This window comes from Oncorhynchus keta, chromosome 18 (genome assembly GCF_023373465.1).
Source record: "Oncorhynchus keta strain PuntledgeMale-10-30-2019 chromosome 18, Oket_V2, whole genome shotgun sequence".
Lineage (NCBI taxonomy): Eukaryota > Metazoa > Chordata > Actinopteri > Salmoniformes > Salmonidae > Oncorhynchus > Oncorhynchus keta.
Window position 1 is genome coordinate 30,257,048 of NC_068438.1, and position 13,245 is coordinate 30,270,292.

General features: G+C 45.2%; 1 protein-coding gene across 1 annotated transcript in view; it reads right to left on the bottom strand.

Annotated features, from left to right (window-relative positions):
* The window catches only part of LOC118373519 (solute carrier family 12 member 9-like), a 64,538-nt gene that overhangs the window by 30,448 nt on the left and 20,845 nt on the right, over window positions 1-13,245 (bottom strand). The window contains exons 7-9 of the mRNA XM_035759669.2: window positions 8,133-8,290; window positions 4,677-4,759; window positions 3,167-3,291 (exon numbers count right to left, since the gene is read on the bottom strand). Coding sequence (XP_035615562.1) covers window positions 3,167-3,291; window positions 4,677-4,759; window positions 8,133-8,290 — 366 coding nt within the window. The remainder of the gene's footprint in view (window positions 1-3,166; window positions 3,292-4,676; window positions 4,760-8,132; window positions 8,291-13,245) is intronic.

Consider the following 13,245-nt stretch of genomic DNA (forward strand, 5'->3'; position numbering starts at 1 on the left):
ATCTGGTACTGGTACTCCCTGTATTTAGCTGCACATTGATCTGGTACTCCCTGTATTTAGCTGCACATTGATCTGGTACTCCCTGTATTTAGCTGCACATTGATCTGGTACTCCCTGTATTTAGCTGCACATTGATCTGGTACTGGTACTCCCTGTATATAGCTGCACATTGATCTGGTACTGGTACTCCCTGTATATAGCTGCACATTGATCTGGTACTGGTACTCCCTGTATATAGCTGCACATTGATCTGGTACTGGTACTCCCTGTATTTAGCTGCACATTGATCTGGTACTCCCTGTATTTAGCTGCACATTGATCTGGTACTCCCTGTATTTAGCTGCACATTGATCTGGTACTCCCTGTATTTAGCTGCACATTGATCTGGTACTCCCTGTATTTAGCTGCACATTGATCTGGTACTCCCTGTATTTAGCTGCACATTGATCTGGTACTCCCTGTATTTAGCTGCACATTGATCTGGTACTCCCTGTATTTAGCTGCACATTGATCTGGTACTCCCTGTATTTAGCTGCACATTGATCTGGTACTCCCTGTATATAGCTGCACATTGATCTGGTACTCCCTGTATATAGCTGCACATTGATCTGGTACTCCCTGTATTTAGCTGCACATTGATCTGGTACTCCCTGCATTTAGCTGCACATTGATCTGGTACTGGTACTCCCCGTTTATACGCTCCACATTGATCTGGTACTTCCTGTATTTAGCTGCACATTGATCTGGTACTGGTACTCCCTGTATATAGCTGCACATTGATCTGGTACTCCCTGTATATAGCTGCACATTGATTTGGTACTGGTACTCCCTGTATATAGCTGCACATTGATCTGGTACTCCCTGTATTTAGCTGCACATTGATCTGGTACTGGTACTCCCTGTATATAGCTGCACATTGATCTGGTACTCCCTGTATATAGCTGCACATTGATCTGGTACTGGTACTCCCTGTATATAGCTGCACATTGATCTGGTACTCCCTGTATATAGCTGCACATTGATCTGGTACTCCCTGTATTTAGCTGCACATTGATCTGGTACTCCCTGTATTTAGCTGCACATTGATCTGGTACTCCCTGTATTTAGCTGCACATTGATCTGGTACTGGTACTCCCTGTATATAGCTGCACATTGATCTGGTACTCCCTGTATTTAGCTGCACATTGATCTGGTACATTGATCTGGTACCCTGCATTTAGCTGCACATTGATCTGGTACTCCCTGCATTTAGCTGCACATTGATCTGGTATTTACTGCACCTGGTACTCCATTTAGCTGCACATTGATCTGGTACTCCCTGTATTTAGCTGCACATTGATCTGGTACTCCCTGTATTTAGCTGCACATTGATCTGGTACTCCCTGTATTTAGCTGCACATTGATCTGGTACTGGTACTCCCTGTATATAGCTGCACATTGATCTGGTACTCCCTGTATTTAGCTGCACATTGATCTGGTACTCCCTGTATTTAGCTGCACATTGATCTGGTACTCCCTGTATTTAGCTGCACATTGATCTGGTACTCCCTGCATTTAGCTGCACATTGATCTGGTACTGGTACTCCCCGTTTATACGCTCCACATTGATCTGGTACTTCCTGTATTATGCTGCACATTGATCTGGTACTGGTACTCCCTGTATTTAGCTGCACATTGATCTGGTACTGGTACTCCCTGTATTTAGCTGCACATTGATCTGGTACTGGTACTCCCTGTATTATGCTGCACATTGATCTGGTACTGGTACTCCCTGTATTTAGCTGCACATTGATCTGGTACTGGTACTCCCTGTATTATGCTGCACATTGATCTGGTACTGGTACTCCCTGTATATAGCTCCACATTGATCTGGTACTGGTACTCCCTGTATATAGCTGCACATTGATCTGGTACTCCCTGTTTATAGCTGCACATTGATCTGGTACTGGTACTCCCTGTATATAGCTCCACATTGATCTGGTACTGGTACTCCCTGTATATAGCTGCACATTGATCTGGTACTGGTACTCCCTGTATATAGCTGCACATTGATCTGGTACTCCCTGTTTATAGCTGCACATTGATCTGGTACTGGTACTCCCTGTATATAGCTCCACATTGATCTGGTACTGGTACTCCCTGTATATAGCTGCACATTGATCTGGTACTCCCTGTATTTAGCTCCACATTGATCTGGTACTGGTACTCCCTGTATTTAGCTCCACATTGATCTGGTACTGGTACTCCCTGTATTATGCTGCACATTGATCTGGTACTGGTACTCCCTGTATTATGCTGCACATTGATCTGGTACTGGTACTCCCTGTATATAGCTCCACATTGATCTGGTACTGGTACTCCCTGTATATAGCTGCACATTGATCTGGTACTCCCTGTTTATAGCTGCACATTGATCTGGTACTGGTACTCCCTGTATATAGCTCCACATTGATCTGGTACTGGTACTCCCTGTATATAGCTGCACATTGATCTGGTACTGGTACTCCCTGTATATAGCTGCACATTGATCTGGTACTCCCTGTTTATAGCTGCACATTGATCTGGTACTGGTACTCCCTGTATATAGCTCCACATTGATCTGGTACTGGTACTCCCTGTATTTAGCTCCACATTGATCTGGTACTGGTACTCCCTGTATATAGCTCCACATTGATCTGGTACTGGCACTCCCTGTATATAGCTGCACATTGATCTGGTACTCCCTGTATTTAGCTCCACATTGATCTGGTACTGGTACTCCCTGTATACAGCTCCACATTGATCTGGTACTGGTACTTCCTGTATCTAGCTCCACATTGATCTGGTACTGGTACTTCCTGTATACAGCTCCACATTGATCTGGTACTGGTACTCCCTGTATACAGCTCCACATTGATCTGGTACTGGTACTTCCTGTATACAGCTCCACATTGATCTGGTACTGGTACTCCCTGTATACAGCTCCACATTGATCTGGTACTGGTACTTCCTGTATATAGCTCCAATCTTCTGCATTTTATTCCTTGTTAGTTACCATTTAATATTGCATGATTATTTTCTAAACTCTGCATTGTTGGGGAAGTTTCATAAGCAAGCATTTAATTGTAAAGTTCACACCAGTTTTATTTGGCATGTGTGATAAACTCAATTTGATTTGATTTAGTACCTGAAGTTAGGAGCTGAGGCCCACTCCAGAGCCAGACAGGCCAGGTCCACAGCTGCGTACACCAGCAGGAAGAAGATGGTTACAATGCTGGCGATGGTGTTCAACTTCCCTGTGAACAACACCAACTACAGATGGAGAGAAGGAGAGAGAAGAAATAGATGAGGGAGAGAGAGATGGAGCGGAGAAATAGTTTCTCCTCTGACATCCACAACAAAGTCAGTGAGAGTCAGTCTCCTCAGTTCTCCTCTTTAATAAGAGTATTAATTAGCTCTTAACTGAGCCCTCAGCCATAGGCCAGTATGGGCAACTTCTGGGCCTGCCACTGCATCATTGTCCTGTCTCGGTGTCTGAGTGAGATCAGGTCAGTTGTCTTCGTGTTGTATGTCCAGTCCATATAAACCCATGGTAATCACCAAGCTCTTCTGAGAGGCTGAGTTATCACTAACATCACACATCCCTTTACAAAAGGTCAGACCACAAAGATAGAGGGGCTTCTAAATCAGTCCCAAGGTTTCCCTCTTCCTCAAATATCATCTGGATCACTTTGAATTGATGCATGACTTGTCTCTATAGCCATCTCCCTTTTGGACCAACACCTTCTTTCACCTTCCTTCCTGACCTCCCTCGCTCCCTTTCTCTCATCTGTGAGATTGTTTAACATCGAGTGAGATTAGAATCACACTTATGTCATCAGTGAATCATTCAAATGGCAGAGAGAGAAAGAGCAAGCGGCAGAAAAGAGGGGGTGGACTAGTTAATGAGCTCTGATACAGGCTAATGATTTCACACTAATTACTCCCCCACTCCAGTGTAGAAGCGGAGCGAGGGATGAGAGAGGAAGACAAAGACCAGCCATTTAGACTTTAACACTAGCTTCTTGAAGAGTATCTGACTAGCCAGTCATTATCAGAGCTCTCTCTACCTCCATCTATTTTTTCTATCTCCTTTTCTCATTATGTCTTGGCCAATTCTCAGTACTCTCAAAGTACTTTCCTTCTCTCTCCATCTATCTTTTTCCATTTACCCTTCTCTCTACTATATCAATCTACCTTTTCCTTCATCTGACCTGATCAGAGATTATTGATCAGGTGAAATCAGAACTATTCTCTCCTCTGTGTCTTACCTGTACTAGTAACCAGGAGAGGACAGACACCCAGGGACTCCTGTTGGCCTACCTGGACTAGTAACCAGGAGAGGACAGACACCCATTGGCCTACCTGGACTAGTAACCAGGAGAGGACAGACACCCATTGGCCTACCTGGACTAGTAACCAGGAGAGGACAGACACCCAGGGGTTCCTATTGGCCTACCTGGACTAGTAACCAGGAGAGGACAGACACCCAGGGGTTCCTATTGGCCTACCTGGACTAGTAACCAGGAGAGGACAGACACCCAGGGATTCCTGTTGGCCTACCTGGACTAGTAACCAGGAGAGGACAGACACCCAGGGGTTCCTATTGGCCTAGTAACCAGGAGAGGACAGACACCCAGGGATTCCTGTTGGCCTACCTGGACTAGGAACCAGGAGAGGAGGACAGACACCCAGGGGTTCCCATTGTGAGATGTCTTCTTAGCTGGAGACAACACCGTGCCTGCAGACGGGGGAGAGGCGTGAGCAAGCGAGAGAGAGAGAGAATACAGTTGTTTACATATACTTAGGTTGGAGTCATTAAAACTAGTTTTTCAACCACTCCACAAATTTCTTTTTAACAAACTATAGTTTTGGCAAGTAGGTTAGGACATCTACTTTGTGCATGACACAAGTCATTTTTCCAACAATTGTTTACAGAGAGATTATTTCACTTATAATTCACTGTGTTACAATTCCAGTGGGTCAGAAGTTTAAATACACTAAGTTGACTGTGCCTTTAAACAGCTTGGAACATTCCAGAAAATGATGTCATGGCTTTAGAAGCTTCTGATAGGCTAATTGACATTATTTGAGTCAATTGGAGATGTACCTGTGGATGTATTTCAAGGCCTACCTTCAAACTCTGCCTTTTTTCTTGAAATCATGGAAATATCAAAATACATTTCCAACTGCCTGAAAGGTACCACGTTCACCCGTACAAATAATAGTACGCAAGTATAAACACCATGGGACCACGCAGCCTTCATACCACCAAGATCAGGAAGGAAACGTGTTCTGTCTCCTAGAGATTAACGTACTTTGGTTCGAAAAGTGAAAATCAATCCCAAAATATCAGCAAAGGACCGTGTGAAGATGCTGGAGGAAACGGGTACAAAAGTATCTATATCTACAGTAAAAACGAGTCCTATATCGACATAACCTGAAAGGCCGCTCAGCAAGGAAGAAGCCACTGCTCCAAAACTGCCATAAAAAAGCCAGACTACAGAGAGGACATGGGGACAAAGATTGTACTTTTTGGAGAAATGTCCTCTGGTCTGATGAAACAAAAATAGGACTGTTTGGCCATAATGACCATCGTTATGTTTGGAGGAAAAAGGGGGAAGCTTGCAAGCCGAAGTACACCATCCAAACTGTGAAGCACGGGAGTGGCAGCATCATGTTGTGGGGGTGCTTTGCTGCAGGAGGGACTGGTGCACTTTACAAAACAGGTGGTATCATGAGGCAGGAAAATTATGCGGATATATTGAAGCAACATCTCAGGACATCAGTCAGGAAGTTAAAGCTTGGTCGCAAATGGCTCTTTCAAAAATGGACAATGACCCCAAGCATACTTCCAAAGTTGTGGTAAAATGGCTTAACGACAACAAAGTCAAGGTATTGGAGTGGCCATCACAAAGCCCTGACTTCAAGCCTATAGAAAATGTGTGCGAGCAAGGAGGCCTACAAACCTGACTCAGTTACACCAGGAGGAATGGGCCAAAATTCACCCAGCTTATTGTCGGAACCTTGTGGAAGGCTACCCGAAACGTTTGACCCAAGTTAAACAATTTAAAAGGCAATGCTTCCAAATACTAATTGAGTGTATGTAAACTTTTGACCCACTGGGAATGTGATGAAAGAAATCAAAGCTGAAATAAATCACTTCTATTATTCTGATATTTCACATTCTTAAAACAAAGTGGTGATCCTAACTGACCTAAGACAGGGAATTTTTACTAGGATTAAATGTCAGGAATTGTGAAAACCAAATACATTTAAACTCAGTTTAAGGTGTATGTAAACTTCCGAATTCAACTGTATGTGAGAGCAAGAGGGAGGAGAAGGAGTAAGATGGAGGGAATTAACGTTTAGGACAACATTTCAGTTGATACATGAAATTAATTAAATTAGAGACTTTCAACTCAAATCAATGCAGCCAAGAAAAGAGGGAGGAAAAGAGAAGGGGGTGGAGAGAGGGAGGAAAAGAGAAGGGGGTGGAGAGAGGGAGGGGAAGAAAAGGGAATGAGAGAGGGAGGGGAAGAAAAGGGAATGAGAGAGGGAGGGGAAGAAAAGGGAATGAGAGAGGGAGGGGAAGAAAAGGGAATGAGAGAGGGAGGGGGGAATGAGAGAAAGAAAGGGAATGAGAGAGGGAGGAGAAGAAAAGGGAATGAGAGAGGGAGGAGAAGAAAAGGGAATGAGAGAGGGGGAGGAATGAAGAGGGAGGGGAAGAAAAGGAATGAGAGGGAGGGAAGAAGGAATGAAGAGGGAGGGAAGAAAAGAGAATGAGAGGGAGGGGAAGAAAAGAGAATGAAGAAAAGAAAAGAGAATGAGAGAGGGAGGGAAGAAAAGAGAATGAGAAAGGGGAAGGGAATGAGAGGGAGGGGAAGAGAGAAAAGAGGGAGGGGAAGGGAATGAAGAGAGAATGAGAGAGGAGGGAAGAAAAGAGAATGAGAGAGGGAGGGGAAGAAAAGAGAATGAGGGAAGAGGAGAGGAAGAAAAAGAGAATGAGAGGGAGGGAGAATGAAGAGGGAGGGAAGAAAAGAGAATGAGAGAGGGAGGGGAAGAAAAGGGAGGAAGAAGAAAAGAGAATGAGAGGGAGGGGGAGGAAAGAGAAAAGAAAAGGAATGAGAGAGGGAGGAAGGGAAGAGAAAGAGGAATAGAGAGAGGGAGAGAAGAGGGAGGAAAAGGGAATGAGAGAGGGAGGAAAAGGGAATGAGAGAGGGAGGAAAAGGGAAGAGAAGGGAGGAAAAGGAATGAGAGAGGGAGGAAAAGGGAGAGAGAGGGAGGAAAAGGGAATGAGAGAGGGAGGAGAAGAAAAGGGAATGAGAGAGGGAGGAGAAGAAAAGGGAATGAGAGAGGGAGGAAAAGAAAAGGGAATGAGAGAGGGAGGAAAAGAAAAGGGAAAGAGAGAGGGAGGAAGAGAAAAGAGGATGAGAGAGGGAGGAAGAGAAAAGAGGATAGAGAGAGGGAGGAAGAGAAAAGAGGATAGAGAGAGGGAGGAAGAGAAAAGAGGATAGAGAGAGGGAGGAAGAGAAAAGAGGATAGAGAGAGGGAGGAAGAGAAAAGAGGATAGAGAGAGGGAGGAAGAGAAAAGAGGATAGAGAGAGGGAGGAAAAGAGAAGGGGATGGAGAGAGGGAGGAAAAGAAAAGAGAAGGGGAGAAAAAGGGAAGGTGAAGCGCAAAGACAAAGCAGATATTTTAAAACTGGGTGAGATGAAGAAATGTGTGTTACACTATATTAGGGGATCCATTACCCAGTGGGTGTAGGACAGTGGCAAGCAGGTTGCACCATGAATGACACACACGATGAGAACTTTAAGTTAAACACCTTTAACCATACAGTCACAAGGTAAAAAACAAAACCCATAAGCTAAAATATATGTTTAACCCCTGAAAGGCATTGCTAGTGATCCTGAGCCACTGTCAGCATGGTTCAGTCTAGTTCATCTGTCCTGCTCCAGTTGCCCACTCTACAGGGGAAACCTGCTTAATACTGCTATTCATCCCCCATATCCACACACAACACCAGTGAGAAGGGAGAGAGAAGAAGCTATAAAGAGAAATAATAAGGGTGAGGTGGATCGTGAGAAAGAGGAGGACACAAGTCTACCCACCAAACAGGTCGTCCCGTGCCAGGGCGAAGAGGATGCGAGAGGCCCCTATCAGGTTACTCATGGCAGCAGACATGGTGGAGGAGTACACACCAACGGTCACCAACGGGTTCCACACATTAATGTCCCGCAGGAAACTGTAGTCCCTCTGGAGGAGAATACTGAGAAAGGATGAGAGAGAAATCAGATGATATACATTCATATGAAACCATCCCCTACTCCTTCCCTCCACCCATCTGTCTGTCTACTCCCTCCATTCCCTGTCTGTCTGTCCCCTCTGTCTGAAAATGAGGAAATGCCAATGATACGATTTGTGTGTGTGTGTTATTTGGTGTGTAAGTGTTGGTCTGCATTATTGTTTGTGCCGCAGTTAAACGTTTATGAACCATTGCTTTAAATCAGGCTCTGACATTCTTAATAATGATTCACTTTAAAATGTTACCATCCACCAGCAGCACACACACAGAGTAGTGAAAACAAGTCATTTGATTATGCACGTGTGTTGGTTGGACCATTGAAAGTTACTCTGGTGTGTGTGTGTGTGTGTGTGTGTGTACGCGTGAGCTTACGTAATGGAGCTGGTCAATGCTATAGCCTGGTTATTAATTCCTGTGACGTGTGGCAAGTGCAGTATAAATCTGAACAAGCTTGACATTTTAAAACCTGAAATCCAAAACAAAGCCATCATAAAGAGGTGGCAGCCATGCAGAGAGGGAGAGCAGAGGAGAGAACGTGAGCCAGGCAGAGCGGGAGAGCAGAGGAGAGAACGTGAGCCAGGCAGAGAGGGAGAGCAGAGGAGAGAACGTGAGCCAGGCAGAGAGGGAGAGCCAGGCAAGAGAGGGAGAGCAGAGGAGAGAACGTGAGCCAGGCAGAGCGGGAGAGCAGAGGAGAGAACGTGAGCCAGGCAGAGAGGGAGAGCAGAGGAGAGAACGTGAGCCAGGCAGAGCGGGAGAGCAGAGGAGAGAACGTGAGCCAGGCAGAGAGGGAGAGCAGAGGAGAGAACGTGAGCCAGGCAGAGCGGGAGAGCAGAGGAGAGAACGTGAGCCAGGCAGAGCAGAGGGAGAGCCAGGCAGAGAGGAGAGCAGAGGAGAGAACGAGCCAGGCAGAGAGGGAGGCAGAGAGGGAGCCAGCAGAGCAGAGGGAGAGAACGTGAGCCAGGCAGAGGGAGGGAGAGCAGAGAGCAGAGGGAGAGAACGGAGAGCGAGAGGACAGAAGGTGAGTCAGAGAGGGAGAGCAGAGGACAGAGAGTCACGCAGAGAGGGAGAGCAGAGGACAGAGTCACGCAGAGAGGGAGAGTCACGCGAGTCACGCAGAGAGGGAGAGCAGAGGACAGAACGCGAGTCACGCAGAGAGGGAGAGCAGAGGACAGAACGCGAGAGCAGAGACAGAACGCGACGCAGAGAGGGAGAGCAGAGGACAGAACGCGAGTCACGCAGAGAGGGAGAGCAGAGGACAGAACGAGAGTCACGCAGAGAGGGAGAGCAGAGGACAGAACGAGAGTCACGCAGAGAGGGAGAGCAGAGGACAGAACGCGAGTCACGCAGAGAGGGAGAGCAGAGGACAGAACGCGAGTCACGCAGAGAGGGAGAGCAGAGGACAGAACGCGAGTCACGCAGAGGGAGAGCAGAGGACAGAACGCGAGTCACGCAGAGGGAGAGCAGAGGACAGAACGCGAGTCACGCAGAGAGGGAGAGCAGAGGACATAATGTGTGCGTGTGTGTGTTCATGCACATTTTTGTACTTTGTGATTTTTTTATTGACATGTCTGTGAAGGCTATGCATTTGTATAAACAGCCGTGTATATAGTTGTTTTTGAGTGTGCGTCCTGGTGTTCACTCCATCCCATAATAAAGATTATTGATCAGATCATGAAGCTGGAATGAGCTCTGCCATGGAAATAAAGATCAGAACGAAGTAAAGCACCTGACAGAAGGAAAACATTATTTTAGGAGGGGAGTGCAGCTAAATGAGAGCCTGGAGAGACTGGATGTTCATTCTCATTCCACACCTCATTTGTTGATCATCTCATTTGTTTATTCATACGTTAATATTATTTTGCCATTTCTTTTCAATAAGCTTCAAAACCAACTTACAGGGGGAGGGAGGCAGAGAGAGAGCAACAGACAGAGAGAGAGACAGGCTGAGGAGTATTAAATGGGATCAACAGCTAACAAGGCCTGTAGATCTCTCCACCCCTCCCTCCCTCTGCTACTCTCTCGCATTCACTCTACCCCAGACTGTCTCTACTATACCCCTTTTCTCATATTACCTATTGTTCTGCTACATTCTCATTCCTTATACTATTTTTATGGTTGTTTTTTTATTTCCTTATTAGGATCTCCATTAGCTGTTGCTTATGTAGCAGCTACCTCTTCCAGAGGTCATGGGCAACATAACATGAACCTCCTCATTGTCTTCTCAATCTCTATCCCTGTGTGTTGGCAGGGACAGAGGGGGAAACGAGAAAGATACAGAGAGAGATCAGAGACGGACAGAGACCGACAACGAGAGAGATCTGTGGTGGAGAGATAGCAAGCAAATAATGGATGGATGGACAGAGAGAGCCAAGGACAGGCACTCTGCAGTGGGGTGATTGCAAGGGAACAGAAGTATGAGATGAAAGCAGAGGAGGGCAGACAGACTGAGAATGTTGGACTTGTTGCCTCAATGTCTGGACAAGAGACTAGCACTACGAGCCAGCGAGTGTGGGGGGGACATGAGAGAGAATTAAACAGCCCCAGGGGAAGCTAGGGAGGAGACAAGATGCTCAAGGGAGAACAGGAAGGAGTGAAAAACAGTACCACATTCTCTCACGCAAATAAAAGCCACATGGGGGGGATGAAAAACAGAAGAAAAAGCTAAGAGATGGAGAACCTTGTGGGACTGCACAGCTTCCACACACACACACCAGGCTGCATGTTGAAGATAGCAGAACAAAAGAGGGAGGCAGATTTAAATTAATATAATTATTCAGCCAGTAATAAATACATAAGCTTCTATAGCAGGATGGGATTAGCCAACAGGTCACTGATGCACAATACACAGAGGTGTACACACACACAACCAGAGATACACACATGCACCACACCTGCATATACACACACTCCAATGTCACTCATCCATAGAGGGAAGATAAAGATACAACCACACTCTGTAGTTAGTCATCCAGAGAACAAATGCGCACACACACACCCCAAAGAAAGAGACAGACTGTAAAATACACACAGATCATTCAGGTCTCAGTCCCTAAACAAGATACAGACACACTCACTCTAAGCTTACTGTATGTTGGGGGATCTGTCACCACTCCCTACCCTGTCACACTGGGTTAATATACTTCTCATAGCTGGACAGAACCATCATCATCTTTTACATTGGGCTCCTATGCACCTTCCCAGAACACATACACACTATAACTGTACACCTGTAACCTATTCAGGTATGCATCAGATGTCATTCTCCCAAAAGGCAGCACTATTGTAGATCTGAACAGCCATTCTTAAATCTCCCTGACATTTATGTTAAGTGAACACAGTGCCTTTTACCAAGAATGCAGAGTAACTAGCTGAAGAGGGGACCAATTTACTTTGGCTTTATTCAAAGGTTACACCATTTCTCTATTTGTAAGGTTGTATCCAAACAGGTAGCCCAAAACTGATATTTTTCGACCAACCAGATCAGCTCGGAAAAAATCTAATTTGATGTGAAAACCCAATAATGTGATTGGTCAAAATATCAATTAGTGGAAAAAAAAAAAAAAAAAAAAAAACACTATTCCGCTGCCTGTGTAAACGCTACCTAAGAAAGCCCTCAATGTCCGAGTGAAATACAAAGGGAGCTCCTCACGTGAGATGGTGTGACCTCCATCTGTTGGATACTTCTGGGTACTGCTACCAAGTTACTTTTTTTGACCAAAAAAAAGGGGGAATAACATCCAACTCAAAAAGCTTCTATTTGTTCCCCCCCAGTGAAAATCACTTACCCAGACCATGATAGACATTCAACTGCTTTCCCTTCAACGAGGCTTTGTTGCTATAGCAATGCAGAGAGTGCCCGTGGTGAAGGGGGGTCCAGTGTTTGGCATTTAGTAATGTCACTTTGACGTGACGTTGACTGATGGCTTTAATGCACATTCTCCCTATGTAATCTGAGTAATCCATTTAGTCTGTCTCTTAATGACACACTGGTGACAGACTTTAAAAGTGCAGAAAGTTCTCTTTAGTTTGGTGACAGATGTAACAATCCGTGACTAGCGCCAGGAGTTTTTCTGAATAGTGACTTGAAAAAACTCTGGCCCCTTTTTCTGCAGCCTTACAACTGACAAACAATTGTAACTTTCAACTAAAGGAAATGTGGCCTATTGTTGAAAGACAACCTGTGACCTACCTTGTGACAAGGGTGTAACTGTTTCATAATGTAAATGGGCATTTATGAGAGTTTACCTCTAGTCAAGAATGTCATACATGCCTTTTAAGTAAATTAGGCTACGATCAATGTGGAATTTCATGGCCACAAATAACAAGGTTATGATTCCAGTAACATGCATGATGAAATGGTGACTTTACCCCTGGCCAAGTTATCATTATCTCTTCCACAGGTCACTGTACTCTTCCACAGGTCACTGTACTCTTCCACAGGTCACTGTACTCTATGTACAACTGGAGGAGCAGTCAGTGTGTTTTCACATGTACAGTAACTACTAAGACAGTTCAGGATAAGGTTTAGATATGGTTGACACACCATCAAGTACCATAAAAGGACCTTGGAGGCAGTATCATTCATAAACCCTGTACATTTCCTCCATTCAGTCCGACTATCTAAGACCAATAACGTCACACTCCACTGCATGCCGGGCCCTGTCCAACAGCAATAAAGCAACACTAAACCAACAGCAGATAAGGACACAGCTAGATAACAACTGAACACACCGAAGGAGGAAATGCATTTCTTGTTATCCTTTGTTCATATCCTGAAGTATGGATTGAAATGGACTCAATTTCCTCAGTGTAAAAAAAGAATGTATGTGTGCATGCGAGAGAGGTACTGACCGGTCCTGAATGCCACTTCTCATGATCTAGATTGTGTAGAAATCAACCACCTATGATTTCATGATCCA